General features: G+C 35.2%; 1 protein-coding gene across 5 annotated transcripts in view; it reads left to right on the plus strand.

Annotated features, from left to right (window-relative positions):
* LCORL (ligand dependent nuclear receptor corepressor like) overlaps positions 1 to 27,241 on the plus strand; it is a 165,576-nt gene that overhangs the window by 54,016 nt on the left and 84,319 nt on the right. For all 5 annotated transcript variants that reach the window (XM_043971847.1, XM_043971844.1, XM_043971845.1 and 2 more), the window contains exons 2-4: positions 1,070 to 1,135; positions 11,011 to 11,090; positions 15,693 to 15,822. In XM_043971847.1, the coding sequence (XP_043827782.1) occupies positions 1,070 to 1,135; positions 11,011 to 11,090; positions 15,693 to 15,822 (276 nt within the window). The remainder of the gene's footprint in view (positions 1 to 1,069; positions 1,136 to 11,010; positions 11,091 to 15,692; positions 15,823 to 27,241) is intronic.

Raw genomic sequence — 27,241 nt, forward strand, 5'->3', positions numbered from 1 at the left:
GGTTCTGAATCTCTCAACCCTTGAGCCACTACGAGTTGCTATACTAAAATTACCAAGAGTGGATAGAACAGGATGCAATAAAGAATTTAGATATTTTACATTGTCCATGATGATATGGTCTGGGGTAGGAAATCTCAAGTATTTTTTAGCGTCTCAAAATATGATATCCAGAAATGAACACAGTGCAATAGCTTATAGAACATATATTACATTTTTGGCACTTATTGTTGAAAAGTAAATTAATTGCTGAGTTCCCAAGTTAAGATTATTGTTACCAAAACCAGTAATTTTAAGTTTGATAAGGATTTCAGGTCATGAATAAATGAAAACTTGTTTGAATTTCCATAAGAATGGTTCCAAATTCTCAGTAGAGATTCAAACAAATCACTTACTTTTTGATGTCTATAATTAGAGTTTAGAGGACCTTCTTGCAAAGTGACTATGCTTTATAATAAAGCATGTAGAGCCATAATTTTTCAGGTTTTATTTTAGTATTGATGTACATATGTTTGTTCAACTTCTTGCAAAAATGTTTTTTCTACATAGTTTATCAAATGTAGCTTAATATGTGGAGTAGGAAAGATTTACATTTTTTGTTTGTTTTCTTTTTTTAAAATAAGTTGCCTCTTCTGACTTGTCAGCTTATGGACTAGAGGGCTCAACTTTTTTTTAGGTCATAGACTCCTTTGGCATTCCAGTGAAACCTGTGGACCCCTTCTCAGTCTTTTTAAGTAATTAAAGGAAATGCTAAATTTCACTGAGATGTTAGTGAAAATAAAAATGTAATTTTTTTCTCATCCAGTTTCATAGACTCCCTGGGGTCCATGGACTCCAGGTTAAGAACCCCTGGAATAGCCAAGGATATAGTAGCATGAATTATAAGGTGATTTAGTAAATTGTGAGTAGTTGCAAATCATTTAATTCTAAGGAAAAAATAATTAATATTGTATGCTAAATTATAGCTATTTTATTGTTTCCATTCTAAAAAATTCCTTGTAGTTTTCTTGTTTTTTTTTTAATTAAATATTTCCAGAAGTTAATGTACTCTTTTTTTCTTTAAAAAAAATAGGTTTTGAAAGTATTTTAGAAGGGCTTTATGGACCAAGGCTACGAAGAGACCTCAGTTTATTTGAAGGTAATATTTTTTCTTCATTTCTTTTAATGTTTCTAATTAAAATAACATATAAATTAAATACTCTTTTGAATTTTCTTTTCCCTATCTCATATTCCCGTTGTTGTTTGTTATTATTCATCCTTCATTCTCGAAGAAGACCATGACATCAGGTGATGTCATGACTTGCACTGAATTGGATTTAAGTGAGGGAGGGCTGTGCAGTGTCAACAACCTCACTCCTCCAGAGCCATCTGGGTCCACTGGCAAGATATGGATCAGGATGACTGGAGATGGCCTCTGGTGTTTAAGGCAATTGGGGTTAAGTGACTTTCCCAGAGTCAACACAGGTAGTAAGTGTTTGAGGTAAAATTTGAACTCAGGATCTCCTGACTCCAGGGCCAGTGTTTATCCACTGCACCACCTAGCTGCCCCAAAACTCTTTGTGACCCCATTTTGGGGGTTTCTTGGAAAAGATACTGGAATGGTTTGCCATTTCCTTCTCCAGCTCATTTTACATATAAGGAAACTAAGGCAGACAGAGGTTAAGTGACTAGCCCAGGGTCACACAGCTAGAAAGTGTCTGAGGCCAGATTTGAACTCATGAAGATGAGTCTTCCTGATTCCAAGCCTGGTGCTCTATCGACTATACCACCTAGCTGCCTTACAAAACTGGGCAGAGACAAATGGAAGCTTATTCTTAAGTTGCATGTTGACTCAACTTCTTTTAACCAGCTGTCTCCAAGAAAATTATAATTTCTGGATATGACTTTCCCCTTTTAGTTTTTATATTTTTGTATTTTTATGAAAAATAATCCTAGGCATGAAAGTCTAGTCTATTGATGATAATGGAGCAAATTTTTAGAAGTTCTCTAAACTCATCATTTCATATAACTGTTCTTCAAGTCTGTTTATAAAAGGATGCTCTATATCAGAAGAATTAAAGTCTTATTAATCCTAAAAGTATTACTTTTGTAAAAAGAGCATTAGATTAGAATTCAGCAAACTTAATTTTTCTATTTCTGCCTCCCTCATTAATTCAGTATGTAATCTTAGAAATTCAGTTAACTTAACACTATCTGTGTGACCCTGGGCAAGTCACTTAACCCCAATTGCCTCACTAAAAAAAAAAAAAAGAAGAAGTAATGTGGACCAAAAGCAACAAAACAGTACCAGAAAAAGGGTATACTCTTACTATGTCTATTATAAGAGTGAAAGGACAAGTGATGAATCCTGAGAGAAGTTTTAGAGGACTGATTGAAGAGTTATAACATTTTATCATATGAATTATTCATTTGTTTAAATGTAAATAGTTATAATGTAAGTTTAATGAATTATATTGTTACATATTCCTCTTACCTTTCACTTAATAGCTTAATTGATTCTGCCTCAGGCTTTTTCCATACACAGGCATGTATCTTTGCTTTCCAGTACCTTACACATGAGGAAGCATAGCGTAAAGGAAACATTCAATTTGGAATCAGAGGACTTGGGCCTCAGTTTCCTCACCTATAAAATGAGGGGGTTGGACTAGGAGATTTTCTCAGGGCCCTTGGACACCTGAAATCCTATGATCTTTGTCCTTTTTCTCTCTCATTACACCTTTCATTCCCTTCCCTTTTATTGTTTTGAAAGACCCTAACTTATGACCATGAGTAATGCTTATAATATATCTCAGTTATAAAAGGAAAAAGCCATCAAGTTTAGAGGTGAGTTGGACATAATAAAAATATAAGTACCATCAACTTCTAAAGCTATTGGAAGGATTCATAAATACCTGACAAATATAATTATATATTTCTTTGTCTTCTAAAACTTTCACTCTAGAACCAGCATTCACATTAAGGAAAAACTTTAATTTTCTTTAAAATAATATTTCATTCTTTTTATTTCTAATATACACCATTTGTTACATTTGCATTAAATAGGATTTTGTAGGCAAACTTGGGAACCTAGTCATCACTTATAACATTGTTTCCATAGGAAAATGTGTTCCAGATTCTAAACAATGGATATTTACAAACCAGCTCTTAGTAGAAAAATCTGTTTTAAGTTTGGGACTTCTCTATAATACATGGGACAAAGAGTTATTGCTGGATTGAGTGACTCTAAAAAGTGCCATTGCGTTTTATCCTTTTAACCTACAACACAGATTTTTCTTTATTGTTATAGAAATTATCCTCTCTGTTCACAAACACCGCCCCCCACCCCCATTTCAGCTTTCCTCATCTTATTTATTCTTGTTCATAGCCTGTCTTCCATTTGTGAGTAGTATCAACAATCCCTTAGAATCTGGGGGATTCTCAAAAAGAGCCTTTGCATTTCCATGAAAAGACATTTTCAGTAGGATGCTAGACTTGGAAAACAAACAAAAAATAGCTTCTAGAAACCCATACAAGTAAATATTGACCTAGTTCTTTTCACACATAGGCTCACAAATTCCCCAGCTATCACAGAGTTTTGTTTTGTTTTGTTTGTTTCTTTTGGTTTGTTTGTTTGGTTTTTTGCAGGGCAATGGGGGTTAAGTGACTTGCCCAGCATCACACAGGTAGTAAGTGTCAAGTGTCTGAGGCTGAATTTGAACTCAGGTCCTCTTGAATCCAGGGCTGGTGCTTTATCCACTGGGCCACCTAGCTGCCCCTTATTACAGAGTATTTTTAATCACTCAGCAAAGCCTTTATTAAGCAACTACTATGTGTTGGCCCTGTGTACTGGGGATTCAAAGACAAAAAATGAAACAGCCCCTGCCCTCAATAAACTTATATTCTACTTGAGGGAAACTGCTTTTATGCATTTAAGTAAATGCAAAAATATATAAAATAAAATATAATTGGGAAGGATATAAGGATAGCCCTTTGCAGAACTTAAAGGAGGTACCTCCCTCCTCTTATAAACCCTAGTTTCTTTAAAATTCCAGCTCAAGTACCACCTTTTAGATGAAGCTTTTACTCATTCCTTCTCCCTCCCAACCCCAACTTGCTATTACCTTCCCTCTCCAAAATTACCTTGTATTATATACGTATGTTGATATGTACATACATACATTCTGTATATACGTGTATATACAAACTACACACACACACAATCATCCCCTGATAGAATGTAAATATCTATGGGGTAAAGACTGATTTTTGCCTGCCTAGTATTGGCAGAGCTGCTTACTAAGTGCTTGTTGATTGATAGCTTAAGATTCTGATCCCTACTTACAGAACCAAATTTCTCTTCCCCTAAATTTGGAGACTTGGGAGTTGAGAAAAGTACATCATTTAACTATTTGATATATATAACTTGATAGTGGATTTTTAAAGATTTTGTTGTTGTTAATACTCTTAACCTTATTCATTAAGCCTAGTTAACTTGTCCTTATAACTCTAGCCTGCTAGTTTTCTAGTTTAAGTTTCCTAGTAAAGGAGATGAGGCAACTAGGTAGCACAGTAAATACAGCATTGGGCCTGGAATCAAGAAGACCTGGGTTCAAATCTGGCCTTAAAAGACAGTTTACTAGCTGTGTGACCCTAGGCAGTTTACTTAGGTTTGTTTGCCTCGGTTTCCTCATCTGTAAAATGAACTGGAGAAGGAAATGGCAAACCATTCCAGTATCTTTGCCAAGAAAATCCCAAATGGGGTCAAGAAGAGTCTAACTTGACTGAAATAGCTGAGTAACAAACAAATAATGGAGAAAAGTAGTATAAGATTTTCTTTTCCATTTGGTACTTATTGATCTTCAACTGTTGCTTTATTTTAAAGGTAAATGAATTACCCTATTAACTAAATCATAAAATTTTAGACTAGATGACATTGTTTCCAGCTGTTAAAACTGTTGTCGCCAAAGTTAGAAGGAAAAAGACCAGCTTTTCTTCATGTTGATTGGATAACAATAGAGAAAAGACATTAATTAGTACTCTTTAATATTGTACTATAAGAACTTTAGTAACACATTAGAATTTATGATGTTCATTCTTTTTAAGAATCTCTTGAAGGTAGATAGGCAATTGTTATAATTCCCTTTTTAAAAATGAGAAAACTCAGGATCCCTTAGTCACACAGCTAATAAGTATTTAAGCCAAGAGTTGAACCCAGGTCTTATGTTTACAATACCAGTTTTTCATTTTATTGCAATAGTAAAAATAAATACACACATAAAAGCTAGTATTAGCCCATGTGCTCAGGTTCTATACTGGTATGAGAAATTTAATATACTATCCACTTTAATTTTTCCATCTTGATTCCCTTGGAGTTTAGTCTTTGGAAGTTCTTGAAACTATTCACTAGGAGTACATTTTTGGATTCTCTTAGCTTGTTGATAGACAGAAAAAGGAAGTAGGTTAAGAAATACTGGTTAATATAAATGTCTCATAGTATCTGAGATCTATAGCTAGAAAGGGATCTTAGAGGCTATCTAATTCAACTTTTTCATTTTACAAATGGCGCCGAACTATGTTAAGTGATTTACTCAGGGTCACATAGGTATCCTGTGAGATGTATATTTTGAAACCAGGTGCCATGGCTCTAGATCTGATCCTCTTTCCCTTTTATCAAGCCAATAAGATTTTTATGCATCCTATGGAATCGTTGTATACATATATGTCATGTAGGCAAGGTGAAATATATGTTGCAATTAGTGAATATAAAGGACAGATTTATAACCAGGTTATATACACATATATGTGTGTGTGTGTGTGTGTGTGTACACACGTACGCACACACGCATATACTTATTAAAATCAAAAACATATGCAAATGACTTTCTCATGAAGTTACTTCTCCTAGTCAAATTATTTGATTTATTATTATAACTTCATAATATGAAACTACCTTTATTAGAATGATAATGACCTGAAAGTTCACAGGGACTTGTTAAAAACTTCTTGTTTGTAAAACACATTGTAGTTTTCATAGATGGTTTCACTATTCTTTGTTTAATCATTGATAATTCATTGAAAAAATAGTGAGGTTTTTGCATATGGGTTCATTTTAAGTGCTATCATCTGTTATAGTTTTATGTTTCCAATTAAATTTGTCATAGGATTTTGAATTAAGGGCTGGGAAAAGGGATCCTAAAGTTATTCATTGCTCCACCTCTTACTTTATGGGTAAGGAAAAAAATGAGGGTTGGGGAGGTGAAATGATTTGTCGAAGGTGACATTGTGAAAGAATGCAAACTTGGGTATTCTGACTCCAACTCCAGTATATTTCCATTATATCAGATTACACATCTTAATGTTGTTTTTGAAGTAGGTAAAATTTGGTGTGATATCAAATTTCCGTATCATTACTAAATCGAAAAACAACCATCTGTACTTATTATTGTAGTACTTCAAGGTTTCTGAAATGCTATCTTCTCATCAGCAGAGGCAAGTTAATGGCACAGATCGTCCTAAATAGGTGGTGAGCCCAAGACATTCTAACTTTCATACATATACTTTGGTGCTTAGCCATATGTTTTTAAAACTTAGTTCATTTCATTTTTACAAATTATTAATAGTCTTAGTTCTGTTAATAGGACTGAAAATTATTGCTGTCCATTAATTCTACTAATGTTCAACATTTTGACATGATTCCCCTAAGAAAATCTGTTAGCTAAAACTCAGTTTGGTGGAAGAATACAATGGCCCATTAAATGTATAGTCACCACAACTTTTTAATGCACTCCTAATTTAATCAGTTATGTCATTTTGGTCATTTATGTAGCCAAATAATACCTAATAAACTAGCACCTCAGCTACTGTCAGCAGTAAATCAGTAAGCCATTTATTAAGCACCTACTATGTTCTGGGGACAGGAGATAAAATAAAACTCCTCAGGTGCTAACCTTGACTGGCACATAGTAGACATTTAATAAATCTTCATTGGCTATCATTGATGTTTTTTCAGGGGAAACAAGTTGTACATATTTAAGTATACAGAATAAATACAAAAGAAACTCAAAAAAAACGGGATCAGGAAAGGTATCATCAATTAGAAAATTGTGCTTAAGCTGTGTTTTTTTAAAATGAGAGAAATCTGTGAGATAGAGGTGAAGAGGGAGTACATTATAGGCATGCAAAATGGCTAGTGCAGAGGCACAGAGATGGGAGCTAGGATGCCATATGTGAAGATCAGGGGGAAAAAAACGGTCTGGCTGAACTATAGAATGCAGGAAAAGAAATAGTATATTAATGAAGCTAGAAGTACAGGTGGGAGCCAAGTTGTAAAGAGTCTTATAAGCCAAACAGAAAAATTTATAGAAGAGAATTGGAAGCCACTGAAGTTTATCAATTAGAGAAGTCTAATCAAAGAATCACTTTGGCAGCTGTATGGAGGAAGAATGGAAGTAGGGCAATGCTTTGCAGCAAGGAGATCAATTAGGAAGCCCCCAAGATAGTCCAAATAAGTAACCAGATTGGTTTTTTTACCTTTTTTGGTGGTTGAACTTGTGGTTTCAACAGTGGAAAAAACTTTTTCCACCAATGCAGATTGACAACTCTTCCTTAAGTTTTAGAATTGCCTACAAAACTAAGAAATTAAGCGGGTTTGTCTGTTGTCACATATCAGTAGTCTGGGAAAGAGAAAGCACTTGAAGAAAGTCTTTCTGATTCCCAGGACAGCCCTCTATCCACTACAACAGTGTTGCCCCTTAGCCAAATTGCCTTTTTAAAAATATTGCATGTATAAGATCAAAAAAGACATGAGAAATCACTACTTGACAAGTCTTTCACAGTAGTTTATCTCTCTATCTTAAAAAGTGCATTGGAAACCAACATTTGCTAACTAGTTATGCTATAAAAAATTCAAACTTTATTTTCAGATCCCACAGTCACACAAGAGGGATAGGGTAGAAGGAAGAGTGTTTTTGTGCAGTAGTTACTGAGGTTATACAGCCAGTTTGAACCAGAACTGATTTTTTTGTTAAAGGCTGAGCTGAACTTGAAGAAAGTTAAGCTAAGTTATCTTAGGGTCCTTAGCTTACTTTCTTCAAGTTCAGCTCAGCCATTTCCTTGGGGAAAGCTTTCCTGAATTCACCTTTCTCCCAACTCTTGTTGTTAGTATTTTCTCCCTTTTCAAAATCACTTATTTACTTATCTGTGTGAATGTTTTATTCCTCCCAATAAAATGTAAAGTCCTCCAGGACAGGAACAATTTTTCTTTATGTCTTTGTATCCCCATTAACAATAGTATTATTTTGTACATAGTAGGTACTTAATGCTTGCAGAATTTAATTGAAAATGTATGACTAAGAACTTTTGTAAAGAAAATTTATGACTAGGAAAGAATTTAATATTGTTTCAAACAAACAGGCTTCATAAGGGACAGATAGTCAACCACCAACTGTAGCATACTATTTCTATGAGCATGGTATATAGGGTCCTATTGAACTATACTCTATTGGTTTTCTAGATCTAGCTATGCATCTTTTTACTTAGTCAACATAAACTAGTTCTGGTTCAAACTAGCTGACAATGATATGGAAAGGTACCTTGTTCTACAAGAGATTTGTAGTGAAACCACTGTAGCAGATACATCTGTCATCATTTATAGGATGGACCTTAAAAATTACTGTATAACCTTAGTAACTATTAGACAAAAAGAACTATTCAGTATTGATTTTAAAATCAAAATGAAATTAATGAGAAATAGTCAGTTATCTGGTGCTGGGAATTTAATGAAACTCATTTATTTTGGGTTCTTTAAGTGTTTTCTTCTCAAAACTTAGGGAACTAAACAAGAACTGCAGTCATGTAAATTATGTTAGCTATTTTAAAGTCTTTATTCAAAATGTGTGTTGATTCCTACTTTAAAACTTTTCCAAAGCAAAACAAGGAGCATAGTGCAGGGTTTTGAGAACAGGGATTGCATACAAATTGTTAAGCAAAATCACCTTTCAAGTTTTTTATTTAATTTGTTGGTTTACTTATTTATGTTTGTTTATTGTTTACTAGAATTATTATAGCCTTGATTGTTAGATCAGTCTGACTTCAATTCAAATTCATGTTTAATTTTTATTGAACTTTTGATCCATTTGATAGTAGGTATTTCCTCCACTGTTACAGATCCTATACCATTCTTTCTCCTTCCATAGAAAAAATCTATTCAGCACAACAAATGTCACACTTCTAAGTCTTTTTTTTTTGTTTGTTTTTGTGGGGCAGTGAGGGTTAAGTGACTTGCCCAGGGTCACATAGCTAATAAGTGTCAAGTGTCTGAGGCCAGATTTGAACTCAGGTCCTCCTGAATCCAGGGCTGGTGCTTTATCTACTGCTCTGCCTAGATAGCCCCTCTAAGTCTTTTTAATATTTTGTAGATATTAGTTCAGCATTTGTTTAGTCCATTTTCTCTTACTCTCATTACATAACAACTAGTTCACCTCCTTTTAAGATTCTAGGTTTCCTGTTTATGAAGCTTTTAACATTTCATTCAGTTTAGCAAGCATTTATTAAAATAGTGCCTACTGTATATGCTAGGAGTTAAGCTCAGTGGGGGATAGATATAAAGGCAAAAACAAAACACTCCCTGCCTTCAAGGAGCCAGGGACTATAATTCTTCTTCAAGAAGAATTCTATTCTACTGTGGGAAAACAACATATACCCAAGTGAGTAAATATAAACTATATTTATAAAGAAATACTTCATCAGGAGCTGGGAGGAATCGAAAGTAAATTATATTGAACCATAATTAAGTACTCAAAAACCAAACAAAAATGCTGAAAACTATCCCAGATAGCTATCTATCAAAGTTGTACTATATATAATTTTTACTCTTTTTTTTGTGTGTGTGGGACAATTAGGGTTAAGTGACTTGCCCAGGGTCACACAGCTAGTGTCAAGTGTCTGAGGCAAAATTTGAACTCAGGTACTCCTGACTCCAGGATGGGTGCTTTATCTACTGCGCCACCTAGCTGCCCCTATATATAATTTTTTAAATTACTTCTGACTTTCTAGAATTTGCTTCTTAGCAAAAAAAAACACTGGGAATTCACAAGCTGTCATCAACTTTCACTGGTGGATTTTTTATCAAAATACTCCATTATATATATTTACTGCATATATTAGACATAATTTTTCAGGTAATAGTTAATAGTTAAAAGCAATTACAACAGGGCAGCTAGGTGGCGCAGTGGATAGAGCACCGGCCCTGGAGTCAGGAGTACCTGAGTTCAAATCCGGCCTCAGACACTTAACACTTACTAGCTGTGTGACCCTGGGCAAGTCACTTAACCCCAATTGCCTCACTAAAAAAAAAAAAAAGCAATTACAACAAACTGTTTGATTTGGTCAATCTTCAAATTCCTCCAAATTAGACAGATTTATGGCAATCTGTTATTAGACCATGCTCATAGTAGATGCCGTTTGATTTCTGGCATGGTGAACCTGTATTTGTGGAGTTCCTGAGTGAAAGGATCTTTTCAGAGTGTGTTTCTGCACTGTATATGTATATCCGTGCCATAAGTTTCTTGGGAGTAATTCTAACTAGTTAATCTTTAGAATTTCTTGAAAAGGTAAGTTATCATCTAATGCAGACATGCACAATAAAGTTCGGCATTTTTTTACTGAATGGAATTTATTTTAGACAATTTAATTAAACTGTTGCATTTGATTTGATTCATTTTTATGATGTTATTTGAGTTACTTTCATAATCTTAAATTCTACGTTATAGTTTATATTATTTTATATTATTATATATTTATGTATATTTTATTATAATATAATATTATATTACCTTATTCAAACTTCTCCCATTGTTATCCAAATTGTTACTCTTTCACTATGTTTAGTGGTAGAAATAACCAAGGAGTTCAATTTTTTTTTTCAGTCTGTTAGTAGCTGATTTTATACTAATATAAACTGATGCCATGCAAAGTTGTCTATTTTTTAGAACATTTTAAGTCACTGGGTTTAATGAATATTTTTTTTTCTTCAAGACTGTGAACCAGAAGAGCTGACTGACTGGTCTATGGATGAAAAATGTTCATTTTGTAACCTACAGAAAGAAGCAGTCAGTGTAAGTTTGAATATTGTGACGTTATTTCTAAACTATTTACACAGTTGTAACTAATTTATTACTTTACTCCACTTGAGTAAAGGAGTATTTGCACAATGGATATATAATGGGTATTTAATTTGGTTAAAAAAAAAAAGACAAGTGTTTTTTAGAAGTCTGGCATTATGCCATACTTGGAGATGACAAGACCAATAAATATCACCTTGCACCTTCCTTTTCTTTTTCCCCCTCTTTTGTTCCTTGGTTGATGAAAATGTGTCCATTTCCACTCAGATTTTCAGGAACATATTGGGTATATGTGGAGCTTTTATTTGATCCACACTAAAGCAAGTCCTGACACCTAAATATCACATACCTAAATTAGCATGATTTTCTCTAATTTGGGAGGAGAATGCTGGGTTTGGAGTTAAAGATCCAAGTTCATATCCTGGTTCTGCCACATTATATTTGGCTTCCCATGGGCAATTCACTCTGTGTACTTCAGTTATTACCAAATGAGAGGGTTGTATTTGATGGTCTTTAAGATTCCTTCCAGTACTTAATCTGTGTTCTTATGGTACAGTCTGGTCCCATGATGTTAATGGGACCAACAATAAATGTACAAATATTTGTTGATTGGGTACCTGGGGGCAGAGTCAAGATGGTGGAGGAAAGACATTAAATACACAGAGCTCCAGACACAATTACCTCAAAAACAGCAATAAAACAAGCCCTGGACCAATAAAACACACAAAAAGACAGCTGAGATTATTTTCCAGATTAAAGGGGGCTGTACTGAGCTACAAGCAGGACCCCCTCCCCCCCCAATTGCACCAACACAGACCTGAAACACGCTGGGCAAGGAAAACTTACCCCCAGCCTTCGAATCAGCTACAGCACCTGTGTCTTCTGGAACTAAGCCTACAGTCCAGTGAGAGGGCTTGTAATGATTGGAATGATGCCACCTACTGGAGACTTGCTGTGGGAAAGCTCCACCATGAGGAAAATGCCTCAGAGACATTTTTTCTTTTCCTTGGCGTCAGGAAATGACATTTGCTCATGGGTGCTGTCTGTAAAGGCTACCAGCCAATCAACTTGAGGAGCCTCCTATTTTCTGGGAGGAGACAGGAAGGAGGAAAGGGAGCCTGTGCAGAGAGCCCTTGGGCTTTTGGGTTCCTGACTTGGTGGTAGTGGCGGCAGAGGACTTCACAGGAAATTTGAGGAAAGATAGGAATGCCAGGCTGTTGGAATTCTGTTCTCAATCTTTTTCTTTCTATTTTCCAATAAACCCTTAAAAACCTAAACTTGTTTTATCAGTGATTTTAGTCAGTTTCCCCCAAAACTGGGGGAACAGTTTAGAATCCACATTTAGAATCTTAAATTACACAGGCTGAATGGTTGGCTGGGATGGGGGTGGGGTGGAATACAGGGTTGACTGTGGGACCTGGAGGAATGTGGCTATCCCACCCCAGCAGGGAACCAGGAAGAAATCGTGAGTAGCAGGAGGCCCAAGTTGGGGAAGTGCACAGGCTTGTAGAAGCTTAAAATCACCACAGCAGCTGTCTCTGCTGGCTGGTTAATTAGCAAGCTGGCTTGAAGTTACCTTCAGACCAGAGAACAGGCCAGGAGAGAGAAAAACCTTCCCTCCCTCAGACTGAAACACCTGGGACCCTCTGAAGCTTGGGACAGTATAGGTTGGAAGCAGGGCCCCACAGTCAAGTAAAAAACGGCAAGATGAGCAAGGAAAGTAAGTTGAGAACAATAGAAAGTTTCTTTAGCGACAAAGAAGATCAAGGTGCACCCTCAGAAGAGGATAACCTCAGGGCCCCTACATCCAGAGATTCCAAGAAAAATATGAATTGGTCTCAGGCCATGGAATCACTCAAAAGGGACCTTGAAGAGAAAGTAGGAGAGATAGAAGGAAGATTTAGAGAGGTGGAGGAAAGAATGGAAAGAGAAATGAGAGCAATGCAGGAGAGCTACGAGAAAAAAAAAAATCAACAGCTTGAAAAGCCAAATGGAAAAGGAGATTTTAAAAGCTATCTGGGGAAGCTAGGTGGTGCAGTGGATAGAGCACCAGCCCTGGAGTCAGGAGTACCTGAGTTCAAATCCGGCCTCAGACATTTAACACTTACTAGCTGTGTGACCCTGGGCAAGTCACTTAACCCCAATTGCCTCAATTAAAATTTTTAAAAAGCTATCTAATGAACATTGTTGCCTAAGAATTAGGATTGAACAAATGGAAGCTAGCGACTCTATGAGAAACCAAGACACAGTAAAGTGAATCCAAATAAGTTAAAAAATAGAGGGCAATATGAAATATCTCCTTGGAAAAACAACTGACCTGGAAAACAGATCCAGGAGAGATCATTTGAAAATCATTGACTACCTGAAAACCATGAGCAAAATAAAAGTTTAGACAGCATCTTCCAAGAGATTGTCAGGGGAAATTGCCCTGATATTCTAGAAGCAGAAGGCAAAATAGAAATTGAAAGAATCCACTGATCACCTCCTGAAAGAGATCCCAAAAGGAAAACCTCCAGGAATATTTTAGCCAAATTTCAAAGCTCCTAGGTCAAGGAGAAAATATTGCGAGCAGCTAGAAAAAAGAAATTCAAATACTGTGGAGCTCCAATAAGAATAAAACAAGATCTAGCAGCATCTGCATTAAAGGATCAGAAGCCATGGAATATGGTATTCCAGAGGACAAAGGAACTGAGATTACAGCCAAAAAATCACGTACCCAGCAAAACTGAGTATAATCTTTCAGAGGAAAAAAATGGGACTTCAAGGAAAAAAAAAGGACTTTCAGGCATTTGTGATGAAAAGACCTGAACTGAATAGAAAATTTGACTTTCAAATACAAGACCCTGGAGAAGCATAAAAAGGTAAACAAGAAAAAGAATTCATGAGGGATATTAAAACATTAAACTGTTTACATTGCTACATGAACTTTCTTAGCAAGGAATTCACAGAAAACATAGGTCTGAACTGAATATAAAGGGATGATATCTGTAATACATTTATGTTTTGTTCTTTGTGGGACAAACAGGGTGGGGTGTGATGTCTGGGACCAGATTTGGGCTCAGAGCCTCCTGGGTCCAGGGCTGGTGCTTTGTCCACTGTGCCACCTAACTAATCCATGATGATGTCTTTAAAATAGGGTTGAGGGGTAGGAGGATTAGAGTGGGGGAAGGGGAAGGAGAGAGATGGACTGGGGAGAGGTAATTCACATGAAGGAAACAAGAAAAAAGCTTATGGAGGGGAGGGGAAGAGGGGGGGAGGAATGGGGGAGGGAGTGAACCTTACTATCATCAGAAGTGGCTCAAAGAGGGAATATATACTCAGATGGGGAGAAGGAGGGAAGGACAGATTGGAGGAGAGAGCAGTAAAAAGCAAAACACTTTCAAGGAAGGTGAAGATATTCTGCATTACTGCACAAGTATGATATATTGAATTGCTTCATTTCAGAGGGAGGGCTGAGGAGGGAAGGAGGAAGAAAAATGTAGAACACAGAATTAGCTCAAAGACCTTAATCTCATCAGAGTGGGCTCAAGGAAGGAGTAACATTCACACCCAATTGGGAGGAGTAATCTATTTAACCCTACAGGAAAGTAGGAGGGGAAGAGGATAAGGAGAGACGGGTGAAAGAAAGGAGTGCAGAGCGGGGAAGGGGGCAGTCAGAAGTAAAACACTTTTGAGGAGGAATAGGGTAAAAGAAGATAGAAGATAGAGTAAATATCATGGGAAGGGAATAGGATGGAGGGAAATAGTTATGATGATTGATTATAATGGCAAAACATATGGTACCTACTTTTCTGGGCTATTGTGAAGAAAATTCTTGGTCAAGTTTAAGGTACTATATACAGGTTATGATGAACAGGATACTTTCAGAAAAACTTGGAAAGACCTACATGAATTGAAGCAGAGTGAAATGTACTGTATACTAAATAACAACAACAGTGAGATGATCTGCTGGGAGGCATGTGGTTATTTTCACCAAGGGAATGATCGAATATAACCCTGAAGGACTTATGAAAATTGCAACCCATCTACAGTGAAAGAACTGATGGTATCTGAAAACAGATGGAAACACATTTTTTAAAAATATATTTTTTACAATTCTTTAATCTGAAGTTTTGTTTCTTAACTGTTTTCCCTCACAACCTAGCTAATGTGGGAATGTTTTCCATGACTACTCATGTATAACTTATATTGAATTGCTTGAGTTCTTGCTGGGAGGAGGGGAGAGGGGGGAGGGAGGAAGAGAAGTTGGAACACAAAGTTTTTAAAAAGTTGATGTCAAAATTTGTTTTTACATATGTATCTTTTATTTGGCGTGTTAATTCTCCTGATTCTGCTCCAGTCTGCTTGTATTCCCAGACCTACTGAAGAATAAGGTACCTTGGGGTACAACAGCCTGCTCTAACTTTGCCAGATACTCCCATCTTCAATGTGGTTTGTGTTCAGATAAATGCATTGGAAAATTAAATAATCCATAGCTTGTTTTTTTAATCCATAGCTGTTTATGTAGAAGAGTCATTCTTTGCATCAGTATGTATGGTAGTGATATTCCTGGATGTTTCAAAAAAAATTTAGCATGCATTATTGTTTATTTTTCAGGATTGTACACCAACTCTTGGTTCTTCACAGTCAACACCTACAGAGGAACTATCATCTCAGGGCCAGTCCAACACTGATAAGATTGAATGCCAAGCAGAAAATTATCTAAATGCACTCTTTCGAAAGAAAGGTAATAAGAGCAATTTTTAAAAACACAAGCTGCAATGAAGGTATAGAATAATCACGTTGTTTTCTTATGAAAAGGTTTCATCATATATAAACAATTTATGCTTAATGACTTTTTTTCATTATGCCTTCCTTCATCTTCACTTTTCTGATTTTTAGAGATAGCAGCAGATTCAGAATCTTTCCCAGTATTTTTGCTTTAGTGGTCAACTCTTTGCTCAATTTGACTCCTAAACCTCTCCCCAATCTTACTTTATCGTACTTTTTCTTCTCCTACCACAGACAACTGTCACTAATGTGTATATGCTTCTTTTCCTCCTTATTTTGTTGCTGATTTCAAGACCTCAAACATTTCTTCAAGCTCAGTAAGTGATGAATATATTTGGTTGCTACAACTATCTCTAGCAGCCTTCCAGTCAAGTCATCCATCAGTCAGGTTTGGGCATATGCTTGTTTGCTATTATAGTACTAAAATGGTAACGTTTATATGCTGACTAGTTTTAAAAAATTAAGTGCTTCATTTACCTCCTGTCTAACTGAAATATATAAACTAAACAAAGTTTGCCATACTTGATCATTTCATAGTTTTTTCCAAATAGAACAAGAAGCTTAGATTTATTCCTAAAGTAGTGGGAATAAACTGTAGAAATATGGAACCTCCCTTGTGTTTTCTTGCCCATATTAGCATTTTATGGGGAGCTAAATTCCAGTTTAATTTTTTTTTCATTCAGAACTTTATAAACACCAAACAAAACTATTATTTCCTTAACCAAAGTAGAACAGATAATGAGGAGTATACAGGAAATTGCAAATCTCTATTACATTCAATTTGCTTTTTAAAAAAGAATACATATTTTAATGTTACTTTGAAAGTTATCTTGCTCAAGACTTAAATTTTTACAAGATGGACCCTTTCACGAAATCTCTTCTTTTGGAAACACATCTTCCTCCTAAGTTCCTAGAAACTAAGAAAAATTCCTTGGATTATCAAATAGGCTTTGAACCTACTTGTCTCATCTTGTTATCCACTAACAAATACATTTAATACTTTTATAAGCTCAGATAAACTTTAGTCTTTAACCTCCACTTCCAAGTTCTTTTGGAACATGTAATATTGTCTAGATAAAAGGAGCTTAGCAAATGATTCTCTATTAGAAGTATTAGTGTAATTAAAAAGCTTATGGTTAGGAGTCCATGTAGAAAAGGGGGAAAACAGCCCCTAAATTCTGAAAACTTAAAAACTATCATATGTTTAAAAAGAAGAAATTCTTGTCATTGAAGATTTTGCATTTTTTAAAGTACAATTTTTTATTATTAATAATAATCATCACAAATTTAAACCAGTTGTATAGACAAGTTTATACATTCCATTTTAGGATTTAAAGATTTTCAATGATTGACAAAATTCCTTTGTGGGATTCTCATACTACTTGAGATAAGGATGAAATATCCATCATAAGGATTTTTGTCTGATAGAGAAATAGCCATTTGTTGCACCCTATTTTCATGTTAGATATTTATAGTGGTAATAGCTGAAGCTATCAATGGTAGTAGTTAATATTTATTTTCTTGTAGTGTGGAGTTGATCTAGGCTCTAGTTCCCTTTTAAGAGTAATCAATAAAAACTTGATGCCATTTCAGCCGTTTCAAGCATCTGGCTCTACAAGAGGTCATCTACCATTGGTTGGGTGAGTGTTCATGGATATTCAGTGGCCTCTCCATTTGACTGTTTCCTGTTTTTTCTTAACAGTCTTTTCTTAGAAAGGCTTTTCAGGATTCTTACCTTCTACATTTTTGGCATCTTAGGTCTTTATCCTTACATTTTTATTTCATGAGTACTTTTTAGGTTTAATGTAGTATAATGTCTTATTTTCCCTTGTAACATTGTTAAAATAGAACCTTATTAGCAGCTTCAGCCATGTTCTGGATAATTTTAAAACATTCATTTCTATGCTCAACTTAACAATCCATTACCCATCTTCCATATATTTCTCTACTTTATGCTTTTGAAATGACCTTATCTCCTCTTTTTCTCTGGCGTTAACCAAAGCCCTTGAATGAAAGGCAAGATGTGTCTTAGAATCCTGGGTAGCACATTTTTATATTGCTTATCATATAGTCATTTTGATAGCAGACAGATTGGCTAAGTTTGAGGAGATTTAGAAATCCTTCAGGCACAGGCTATCCTGCTCATTCAACGACAGAGTTTTTCCTCCAAGAAAATACAAAGAGTTACTGATGCACTGAACCTTTTTTTTTTTTTTAATCAAGGCCTCACAGACATTTAATGTTCTTGTCATTTAAAAATTTTGGCCCTTTTCATATTTCAAGGTCAATAGCTTATTGTTCTACCTAGCCCCAAATTTCCAAATGATATAAATGTTGCAGTCAAATTACTTTTTCCAGTTATTGTCAATAGGTAGGTAGATAGGTGGGTGGGTAGGTAGGTAGGTAGATAGACAGACAGACAGCAGTGGGCTTTGTTTTATAAAACTCAATAGTGTTTTTTTTTGGTTTTTTTGGTGAGGCAATTGGGGTTAAGTGACTTGCCCAGGGTCACACAGCTAGTAAGTGTTAAGTGTCTGAGGCCGGATTTGAACTCAGGTACTGCTGAATCCAGGGCCGGTGCTCTATCCACTGCGCCACCTAGCCGCCCCTCAATAGTATTTTTTTAAAGAACTGAACACGTATAACAACAAAAAGTTCTCAAGTGTACTCCTATGAAATATAAGAGGCTAAATATTCTTGAGAACTAGATTTTACTCAGGCTATAATTTCCCTGGATTAAGGCAATTTTATTAATATTGAGAAGAAATGTTTTTCCCTATTCTACTTAACTGTCAAAATTTCCGGCTTTTATTGTAGCAATCAATTAATATTAATATCTACTGTGTGCCAGGCACGTTGCTAAATGCTTGTTACAAAGATAAAAGTGAAACAGTCCCTGCCCTCAAAGAGCTTCATTCTAATAAAGGAAAGTATATCCCTATATGTCTATACAGAAAAATAAAAAGGAAGTATAGTACCAACCCAGCTGTGAGGGTTGGGACTGAATCCATGGACAGTCATGATTTGTTTCCCAAAGTTTTTTTCCAGCTTTGTATATTTTCTTATTATGTGGATTGTTAACAATGAAAAAGTTTGATTTCCTTTTTAAAAAATATTCTCTGGGGGGCAGCTAGGTGGCTCAGTGGATAAAGCCCTGGCCCTAGATTCAGGAAGACCTGAGTTCAAATGTGGCCTCAGACACTTGACGCTTACTAGCTGTGTGACCCTGGGCAAGTCACTTAACCCTCATTGCCCCACCAAAAAAACAAACAAACAAAAATATTCTCTGATAGGTTTACAACTTGATCTAAGATTTTCTCTAGAAAGAAAGTTAATATCACTAAGTCAAAAGTAAATGTGATTGATACATACTAAATATGTATCAGAATACTGCCAAATTTTTATTAACTTAAGCCCACTCAAGCTTACTGATAGAAAGTTAGACTTTCTTTAATTTGTATTATAAGAATTTGTGTGCTGCAGGAAAATTTTGTAGGTATTCTTTCCTTGTTGACTTTACTTAAGGCACAAGTATTTTGTTAGTAAATTTCCTGTGTGAAATTGGTAACAGAGAGAATTAAAGACCCAAGGAAGATGATAAACATTATATTTTAAATATTTCTCTGCTTCCCTAAATATTTAAACTTTTGGAATTTCATGTAATAAAAGAGAAGTTATTTAGCATGTAAATATAGTATTGGATTTATTGCCCTAAATAATTTTAACATAAGGTTAACATTATCTTTGCGTTATAGATGAAGAATCTAAGTGAAATATGGACATAATATGATTTGTTCAGGACCAGCCAGCAAAATATTAATAAATATTAATTTAATCACTACAGTTTAGTTCAAGATTTGCTGGTCCACCGATTAAGGCCAGTACAATTCACTGGATTTTTATTTATGAAGATGTTTCTTGACAATATTGGATTTTAGAATAAATTGCTATACATCTAATGATTGAAATGAATTGTTGGTTGGATGTAATAAAAGAAAGTCTACCTTCACCAAAGTGTAATATATTTCCTTTTCCAAACACTACTCCATTGCTTTTTCTTGTGTAGTAGTATCCTAATTAGTCTAGGTACTTGTTTTAGAATTTGTTTTCTTTTTTTATTTTTAGCTTTCTATTTTTTATCTGCATCAAAATGAATTTGTTGTAATTTGTACTTGAAATCTCCCATTTGAAAAAAGAACAGTAAACAATTGTGCCTTTCTTCCCTCTATTGCCTTTCAAATTAATTGACAGGGGAAATTCTCTCCATAGGTTCTCTGCTTTTTCCTGCTATTTTAGCTCAAACCAGGGTGATCAATAAGATACCATACTAATGATGCTAAAATATTTCATTTCTTGGTAACAGGGAGTAATAGAGTCTTTGAAGGGTATATGTTACTTTTAAATTCCCATTTATCAATTCTTTATTGAGTGATTGGGGGAGTAGTCATTCTTGGCTGTAGTCTTCTTCCTGGCAGCCAGGCTATCACTGAACTTTTCTTCTTGGTATAATCTTAGTTCCCATCTTTTCTTTTTATTTTCTAAATGAACTTCAGTGCCTGTTTATCCTTGGAGACTTCTAATAATTCCATGGCTCACCTTTAATAAGGAGCAAACCTATAAACCTCCTGGATTTATATCTCACACAGGCTTGACATGAGTGGTCAGTTGTCTGAGGAGGTGAGGTGACAGTATGCCAGTTTTATGATGTTCTTGATCACTTTGTGGCCCTTGTTAAGGCTTTTAGCCTTAGTGTAGCAAATGGGCATACCTGTGGTACTCCTGTCACATCAATGAAGCAACAGCAGAAAGGCTATTTGTTTCCTTAATTGCAATTTTTTAGTCAGTGTTTTAAAATCAACATGAAATGTACAGCTACTTTGGTCTCATGTATTTCCTATTCAGATTGTATATCTGTGAAATTGTTGTGACCACACTTTCAACATCTGTTGTTTTCTTGGAACTTGAGAATTTTTTCTGTTGCTACCATAAAAAACAATTCCCATATCAACATAAACTGATTTTACAGATAATAATATATGGTGATTTGGGGTTTGATTTTGCCAAATACATTAACCAAACCCTTGAAAAACATGTGAACAAGGGGAAATGACTCAGGTCTTTGTGTGATTCAGGTTTACTAAAATTGCTTATCACTCTAACATTAGTTACTTAAGTTGGGATTAACATAAAATTATTATTAGGTTGAAAGCCTGTTGTTCCCAGAACTTTTTAAAGAATAAAAATATTTTTTAAAGGAATAGCCATTCAAAGAGAGGTAAGAAAACCCTTTGATTACCAGTTTATACTTGTAAAAGAATGAAACTTTAAGTTCAAGGCTAAAGCATGCCATCTTTTTAAAAAATACAATTAGCCGTGAAAGCCATTAGGGAGATCTCAAAAGTTCCGAAAAGCTTTAGAAACCATATGTCGTCAATGTAAATGCAAATAATTCTAGAGTTCCTCATCCAAAATGTTTAATCTCACTAAATTAAATCTATTGTTTTTGCTCAGCCGTGGAAAGAGATTGGAATATTGGAGAACTGACAAGAGGGTGGAATAAGAGGAAACAGTACAACCCAGTTTTCTTATACAGTTACTCCAGCAAATATTGAAAAGCAAACATGAAGGAAGGGTCATAGGGAACAAGCATTGCTTGAACCTCACTTTCATCTGTACTGGAGAGAGGAGTGTAGAGTGCACATGCACTAGAGGGTTTGGAGGTTTGGTGTAGAAATAAATTCAACTCAACTCGGAGAGAGAAAAGGGGAACAAGGGAAGGTTTCATAGAGGAATTAGGCATAAGCAAAATAAAACTCCTAACTCAGAAAGTGGATGACGGGGATTTAAAATGATAAAAGGAAAAGGTAATTTGTGAACAGGGTCTTGTTGAAAGGGGAAACCAAAACAAAATGTGTCAATTATAGATTACTAGTGCTATTACTATTTCTCCTGTATGTATGTGAGCAAAGAGACAAAAAAGCATAAGACAACAGGGTAGAGAAAAATACACAATTACTGTAAAACAAAAAATGAGACTAACTCTCCCACAAAAGTTTTTTTAAAAACAACAACGCAAGATGGTAGAATGTAATGGAAAGCAGAATTTACCTATAACAAAAATATATTGTTTACAAAATCTTTATTCAAAATGTATTTCAGGTAAACTCAGAAAAGTCTGATAGTAATCATGATCTCAACAAGCCAACAGTAAAAATAGATTTTTGATAAAAGAGATAAATATGAAATAACATTGTAAAGAAAAATGACTTTAAAGAACTTAATATCTTTGGTCAGTGCAATGTGCTGACATGACACCAGAGTATCAGTGATAAAGACATGCTGTTAAATTCCTGACAGTGAGGTGATGAGTTCCAAGTACAAAAGGAGACATGTAGAATGCCAGGTTCAGGGCCCACAGCATCTAGACCAGTTTGACCTATACATAGGGCATCTGAAAGATTTGAGATGTAAAATGAGTTCAGAAAGGCAAAGTAGAACCAGATTATGAAGAACTTTAAAGGCCAAGCTTAAAGGAGTTTATATTTTGTCTAATGGGGAGCGATGGAAGGTTCTTGAAAAAGGAATTCCATGGTAAAGCCAGTACTTTAGAAGATTATTTTGGCAGCTGTGAAGAGGATGAATAGGAGAGGGTTGAGACTGGAAGCTGATAATTATGAGGCTTTTGCAATAATCCAGGCCGTGAGTTGATGAAAGTCTGAAGTAGGAAAGACAAGATACATATCATTGGAGTAGAAATAACACTTTGGTAACTGATGGGATTTTTGTAGTTCATCTCCACTTTTTAAAATGAGAGCCAGTTTTTAAATTGGGCACCATATTCAGCTAATTAAAACTGCAAAAATACTCTGTCTACAGAATAACAGTGAGAAGTTTTGTCTTTTCTTATCCCTGCTTTATTAGAGGGGTAGTAGGAGGTGATTTGTATGGATTTTTCCTTTTTTTTCTCCTTACCTTGCACTTTGTCTCTTTCTTCCATTTTTTGTTTTGTTCTTCATTATGTTTGTTATATATTATAGAGTTTTATATTTGTATATGTATTCATAGATATTTTTCCTTTTGCTATGTCCTAAGCCATATAAGGATAAGTTTTATGTTCATTCCATCTGTCTAAGATGGTCCTTTTGCATATATTACACAATATGCATTTAATAAATATTCAGCCCAGGAGAGGGTAAAGCACTAAGTACTAAGCAATGAATGGAATGATTTGTATTTGATGAGCTTTTATGGAGACGTCTGTGTATTCATTATAGGTTTGCAGATCAATCATCAGGCTTTAAGGCTAACGGGGAATTTAAAAGACCACCTAGTCCAACATTTGGATGAAGAAAACTAAGGCCTCGAGCAGTTAGTTAACTTGCCTTGGTCACATAATTAAGAAACAGCAGCCAGAGTTCAGAGCTCCAGGAACGAGATCTCTGTGGATGGCTGGAATCATTCCATGGTCTTGTTTTCTAGGCATTATCTTCAGTTAACTGTTCCCTTCTCTATTCTTTAATTCCTTAGAAATCTCTGACTCTGGGCAGCTAGGTTATGCAGTGGATAAAGCACCAACCCTGAATTCAGGATGCGAGTTCAAATCTGGCCTCAGACACTTGACATTTACTATCTGTGTGACCCTGGGCAAATCACTTAACCCTCATTGCCCCACCCCACCCCCTCAAAAAAAGTGGAGAAATCTCTGACTCTTCATTGGAAGTCATTTATATCTAGAACTTTCCTTAGGATGTGGCAAATTGGGACAGTTGTTGCAGGCAGTTGATTAAGGTCGTGGCTTTGCCAACTAGTACTTTGATGAAAGACTTTTACACAGTTTACTGCCCTCAAGGCAAAGGAAGGTTGGGCAACTTCTTTCTCATTAGGCACACACTTTTCCCAAAAAAGGAAAAGTTTAAGGCAGAAAACATAGCAGGCTCTAAGAGAATAGCTTTAGATAAATTGTAAAATTTTGAAACGTGATATTGCCCATTTCCAGTTATTAGTAAGAAAGGATAATATGGAGTGGGAAATGCTTTTCTTGATCCTCCTGAGTAAAATAGCCTAATATTGAGTAAAATGTTCTGAATTTATAGCAATTTGGTCATAGTATATTCAAATAAAGATTTGCATTTCAAAACATTTTTCAAACCAAATTATTCGTGTGATTCCCTCCCCCATCAACATTTTTTAAAATCCAGTTAATCATACAGTCTAAAAAGTAGTCATGCCTTTGTAAAAATACTTCTCTCTGAGAGACAATGTGGTATATTAGATAGAGAAAACTGGCCTCAAAGTCCTGATTAGGGCACTTAACCTCTGAGTGCTCCAGTCAGTTCTTCAAGTTTGTAAGTTTCAGAGAAGATAAAACACTACATTACTACAGGGAGTTTCCTCACCTAGGTGTTTCCTGTAACAAAGAAATCTTAGAGATCAGGACCTCTATCTTTATTAAAAGTTTTTCCCTACACTTAGGAAAAATCAAATTCCTTTACACATCTTTTATTTCCTTACTTGTTGTCTATGGGTGAATCACACAACCTTTGAAGTTGTAATCTATTGTGATTCCAAAGCTAATTTTCCCACACTTTCACAGATAACAAATTACTTTTGATTATATTAATTACTGAAAATGAGCAATAGTCCATTTATAGATTTTTTAAGTTTTCTTAATTCTTATTGCTTTTTTCTTTCAGCTTGTCAGTAGCAAGTATCACGATTTTTTTTTTTCATTTGGATAAAACCAAACGATGGGCGCAATAAGAATAATTTACATTTAATATCCAGCACTCATATATGCTTCTAATATTTAAAAAGTACTTTATATATAATCTCATTTGATCATATATTTGTGATCTCTTGGAAATTTTTAAAAATAGTTTTATAGATTCCTTTTGTTTTTATGTCACATTTATTTCTAGATGTGCCCTTTTCCCTTGTCCTACCTAGTAAGCTTCCTTTGTATTAAGGATTTTGAAATAAACAATTCAGGAAAACCAACTGAAATATTAATCTTAATTTGTCAGCAGTATGCCGTATATTTTACATCTAGAATCTCCCATATTCCCAGTTTCTTCATCTGTAAAATTGGAATAATAATAGCACCTACTTAAATTGGAATAATAATAGCATACTTCTTAGGGTTGTTTGGAAGATAAGATGAGATAATATTTGAAACGTGCTTTGGAACCCTTAAAGTTATCATCAAAAGCTATTATTTGAGGCAGCCATATGGTACAGTGGATAGAATACCAGACTTGGAGTCAGGAAGACCTAAGTTCAAACCTGGTTTCAGGTACCTACTAGTTATGTGACCCAGGACAAATCACTTAACTTCTGTCTCAGTTTCCTCATTTGTAAAATGGAGATAACGCCTCCCATTGGTGATAGGCAAATCACATGAGATATTTGGAAAGTGCTTTACACAAACCTTAAAGTACTATACAAATAGTAGTTAATATTTTTTTTCCTCATCTCTATAGGGGCAAGCTTAGTCATTATAATTGTATATTGTTCAGTTTTATGGTTCTTTGTATTTTCATTGTTATAGCCTTTGTGTATACTGTTTTCCTGGTTCTGTTTATTTCATTTGCATCATTTCACATGTCCCTCTATATTTCTCTGTCTTCATATTTTTCATTTCTTACAACATAATTATCTTCTTTTAGCAAATTTTGTGCTTGAAAAATCATCACTACCAGGTAGTCATCCAGTCCCAGAACATCTGTGACTTTTACCTCATGGGGCATTCTGTTCCATTTTAGGAAACATTCATTTATTAGAAAAGTCTTTTTTATAATTGAACCAAAACCTGGTTCTTGTAACTTCCTTGCATTGGATATAGCTTAAGAGAATATCGGATTTAGAGCTATAAAGAGACCTTATAGATAACCTTAAGTTGAGGATCCAAAAAGATTTCAACAGGTTAAAATGTTGAGTCAAATTAATAAGATGAAATTTAAAAGGAATATATCTAAAGTTTTTGTTTCAGAAAACCAACTTCCCATAACCAGAATCACAAAATAACTACAACAGAGTAACTGGAAAGAACAGAACAAAAGTGGACACTGTAATGTCCCTGCTTGCCTCCAGAAAAGAGGTGTGAAAACACACCTCCCTCCTTTCTTTGCAGAAGTATGGGCCTGTTGGTATGGAACATTGTATGTTCTGTTACTTAGTTGATGTGTTGGTTATAGTTTTGTTGAGTTGCCCTTTTGGCTTTTTTTTTTTTAAGTTCCTTTTTACAAGGGATCAATTGCTAGATAGGGAAAGAGGGGAGACAGATTCAGAAACAGAAAATCAACTTGACAGGAAAGGTATATGGCTTTATAATATTTTGTATGAAAAAATTTAGGGACTTTTAGTAGACCACGAGCTCCTTATGTGAGGACAGCTATGAAATAGCAGCCAAAAAAATGCCAATGTGATCTTAAGTTGCTTTGAGAGGTATAATATCCAGGACTAGGAAGATGATGGTCCCTTCTGGTCTGACTACATTTGGAGAATTATATTCCATTCTGAGCATTACAATGTAGGAAGGGCATTAATAAGTTAGAGAAGTAGGATACCAGGATAGTGAAGTAGTCAGGGTTAAGATCATTCCATGGAAGGTTTGGAGATACTTAATCTGTGAAAGATTCTCAAGGTATATGGTTGCAAACTTTGAAGAATGCCTGTCACGTGGCCTAGGAATTAGGCTTGTTTGACAATGACTGAAGTTAGTTTTTTCAGAAGGAAGGAGTAAAGATTTTTTGTGATCTCCATCTCCTTCTTGCCTTTCCTGCACCTGAGTCTGACCAACAAGCATGCATTTGTGTGTTTTTAATTTACTCATCGGCATCAACCCCTGCCTTTCCCTGCAGCCCTGGGCTTATTCCTTAGACGATTCTTTTAGAGTGTCATGGCCCATAAGCATACCTCATGTCTACATGAGTCCAAAGCTTTTCTTGTTTTGATATATGAATTCTTTCAAATATACCATTTTTGAGAGAAATTCCATCAAAATAGAAATACTATTATGAAACTCACTATGCCTAAACACAGGTTGGGAGACTATGTCCTATAGTAATTGCTGTTGGTAATAAATGTCAGCAGTTCCTTCTTGCATCCAGGATCATATACAAAATCTTCTGGCATTCAAAACCCTTCATAACCTAGTCTTCTACCTTTCCAGTCTTCTTACACATCACTCCCCAACATGGACTCTCTGATCCAGTGACACTGTCCTCTTTGCTGTTCCACAAATAAGACATTTCATCTTTTAGCTCTGCATATTTTCTCTGGCTGTTGCCTGTTTTTGGAATACTCTCCATCCTTATCTCTGTGTACTTGGTTCCCTGGCTTCCCAACTAAAATCTCATCTTCTACAAGAAGCCTTT

Source organism: Dromiciops gliroides, chromosome 6 (genome assembly GCF_019393635.1).
Source record: "Dromiciops gliroides isolate mDroGli1 chromosome 6, mDroGli1.pri, whole genome shotgun sequence".
NCBI classification, from domain to species: domain Eukaryota; kingdom Metazoa; phylum Chordata; class Mammalia; order Microbiotheria; family Microbiotheriidae; genus Dromiciops; species Dromiciops gliroides.